Genomic DNA, 964 nt, shown 5'->3' with positions numbered 1-964 from the left:
CCATTGCGGTATTTACGACTGTCTGTGTTAACAAGAGGGCCAGGGGGGTATTCACGGGGAGTTAAATCCCCCACGGTTTACTGGGGAATTTCTCTGTTCAAAGGGAAAACAATTGCCATTCCCTATTTCCCATTCAAGAAAAACGTTTTCCTTTGGATTGCCAAACCCTTTTTCAGGTAAAGGAAGGTAACTCCACGTTGACGGCTTTTCATTTGTAGCGCGCGTGGCAGCCCCCGGGACATTGGAAGGGGCATCCACAGACCCTGTTATTGCTCTTTTTTCGTGCAGCTTTCCAATTTGCCCAGTCCCTCTAAGAAAGTGATCAGCACAAAAAAATACAATACTGTCACTATTTAATAGGGTAGAGTCTCGTTCGTTATCGGAATTAACCAGACAAATCGCTCCACCAACTAAGAACGGCCATGCACCACTACCCACTGAATCAAGAAAGAGCTGTCAATCTGTCAATCCTTCCAGTGTCCGGGCCGGGTGAGTTTTCCCGTGTTGAGTCAAATTAAGCCGCAGGCTCCACTCCTGGTGGTGCCCTTCCGTCAATTCCTTTAAGTTTCAGCTTTGCAACCATACTTCCCCCGGAACCGAAACACTTTGGTTTCCCGGAAGCTGCTCGCCGAGTCTTAAATGAACTTCGGCGAATCGCTGGTTGGCATAGTTTACCGTTAGAACTAGGGCGGTATCTGATCGCCTTCGAACCTCTAACTTTCGTTCTTGATTAATGAAAACATTCTTGGCAAATGCTTTCGCAATTGTTCATCTTGCTGCGATCCAAGAATTTCACCTCTAACGCAGCAATACGAATGCCCCCGTCTGTTCCTTTCAATCATTATCTCCGGTTCGAAAACCAACAAAATAGAACCGAGATCGTATTCTATTATTCCATGCACCATTATTCAGGCATCACAACCTGCTTGGAGCCCCTCTTATGTTTTCAAAGTAAAATCTCGAG

The 964-nt window shown here is 46.1% G+C and overlaps 1 protein-coding gene across 1 annotated transcript; it reads right to left on the bottom strand.

The window, feature by feature from the left end:
* Nucleotides 1–514: 514 nt before the first annotated feature.
* Tsp_14710 (conserved hypothetical protein) lies at nucleotides 515–905 on the bottom strand. The gene is made up of 2 exons (XM_003367458.1): nucleotides 797–905; nucleotides 515–711 (listed from the first exon to the last, which is right to left on the bottom strand). Exons 1-2 carry the CDS (start codon nucleotides 903–905, stop codon nucleotides 515–517), a joined length of 306 nt encoding a protein of 101 aa, XP_003367506.1.
* Nucleotides 906–964: the final 59 nt, after the last annotated feature.

Source organism: Trichinella spiralis, assembly GCF_000181795.1.
Source record: "Trichinella spiralis strain ISS 195 chromosome Unknown Scfld4239, whole genome shotgun sequence".
NCBI classification, from domain to species: Eukaryota; Metazoa; Nematoda; class Enoplea; order Trichinellida; family Trichinellidae; genus Trichinella; species Trichinella spiralis.
Note: the sequence above shows the minus strand (reverse complement) of the source record. Positions and strands in the feature narration are given on the sequence as shown.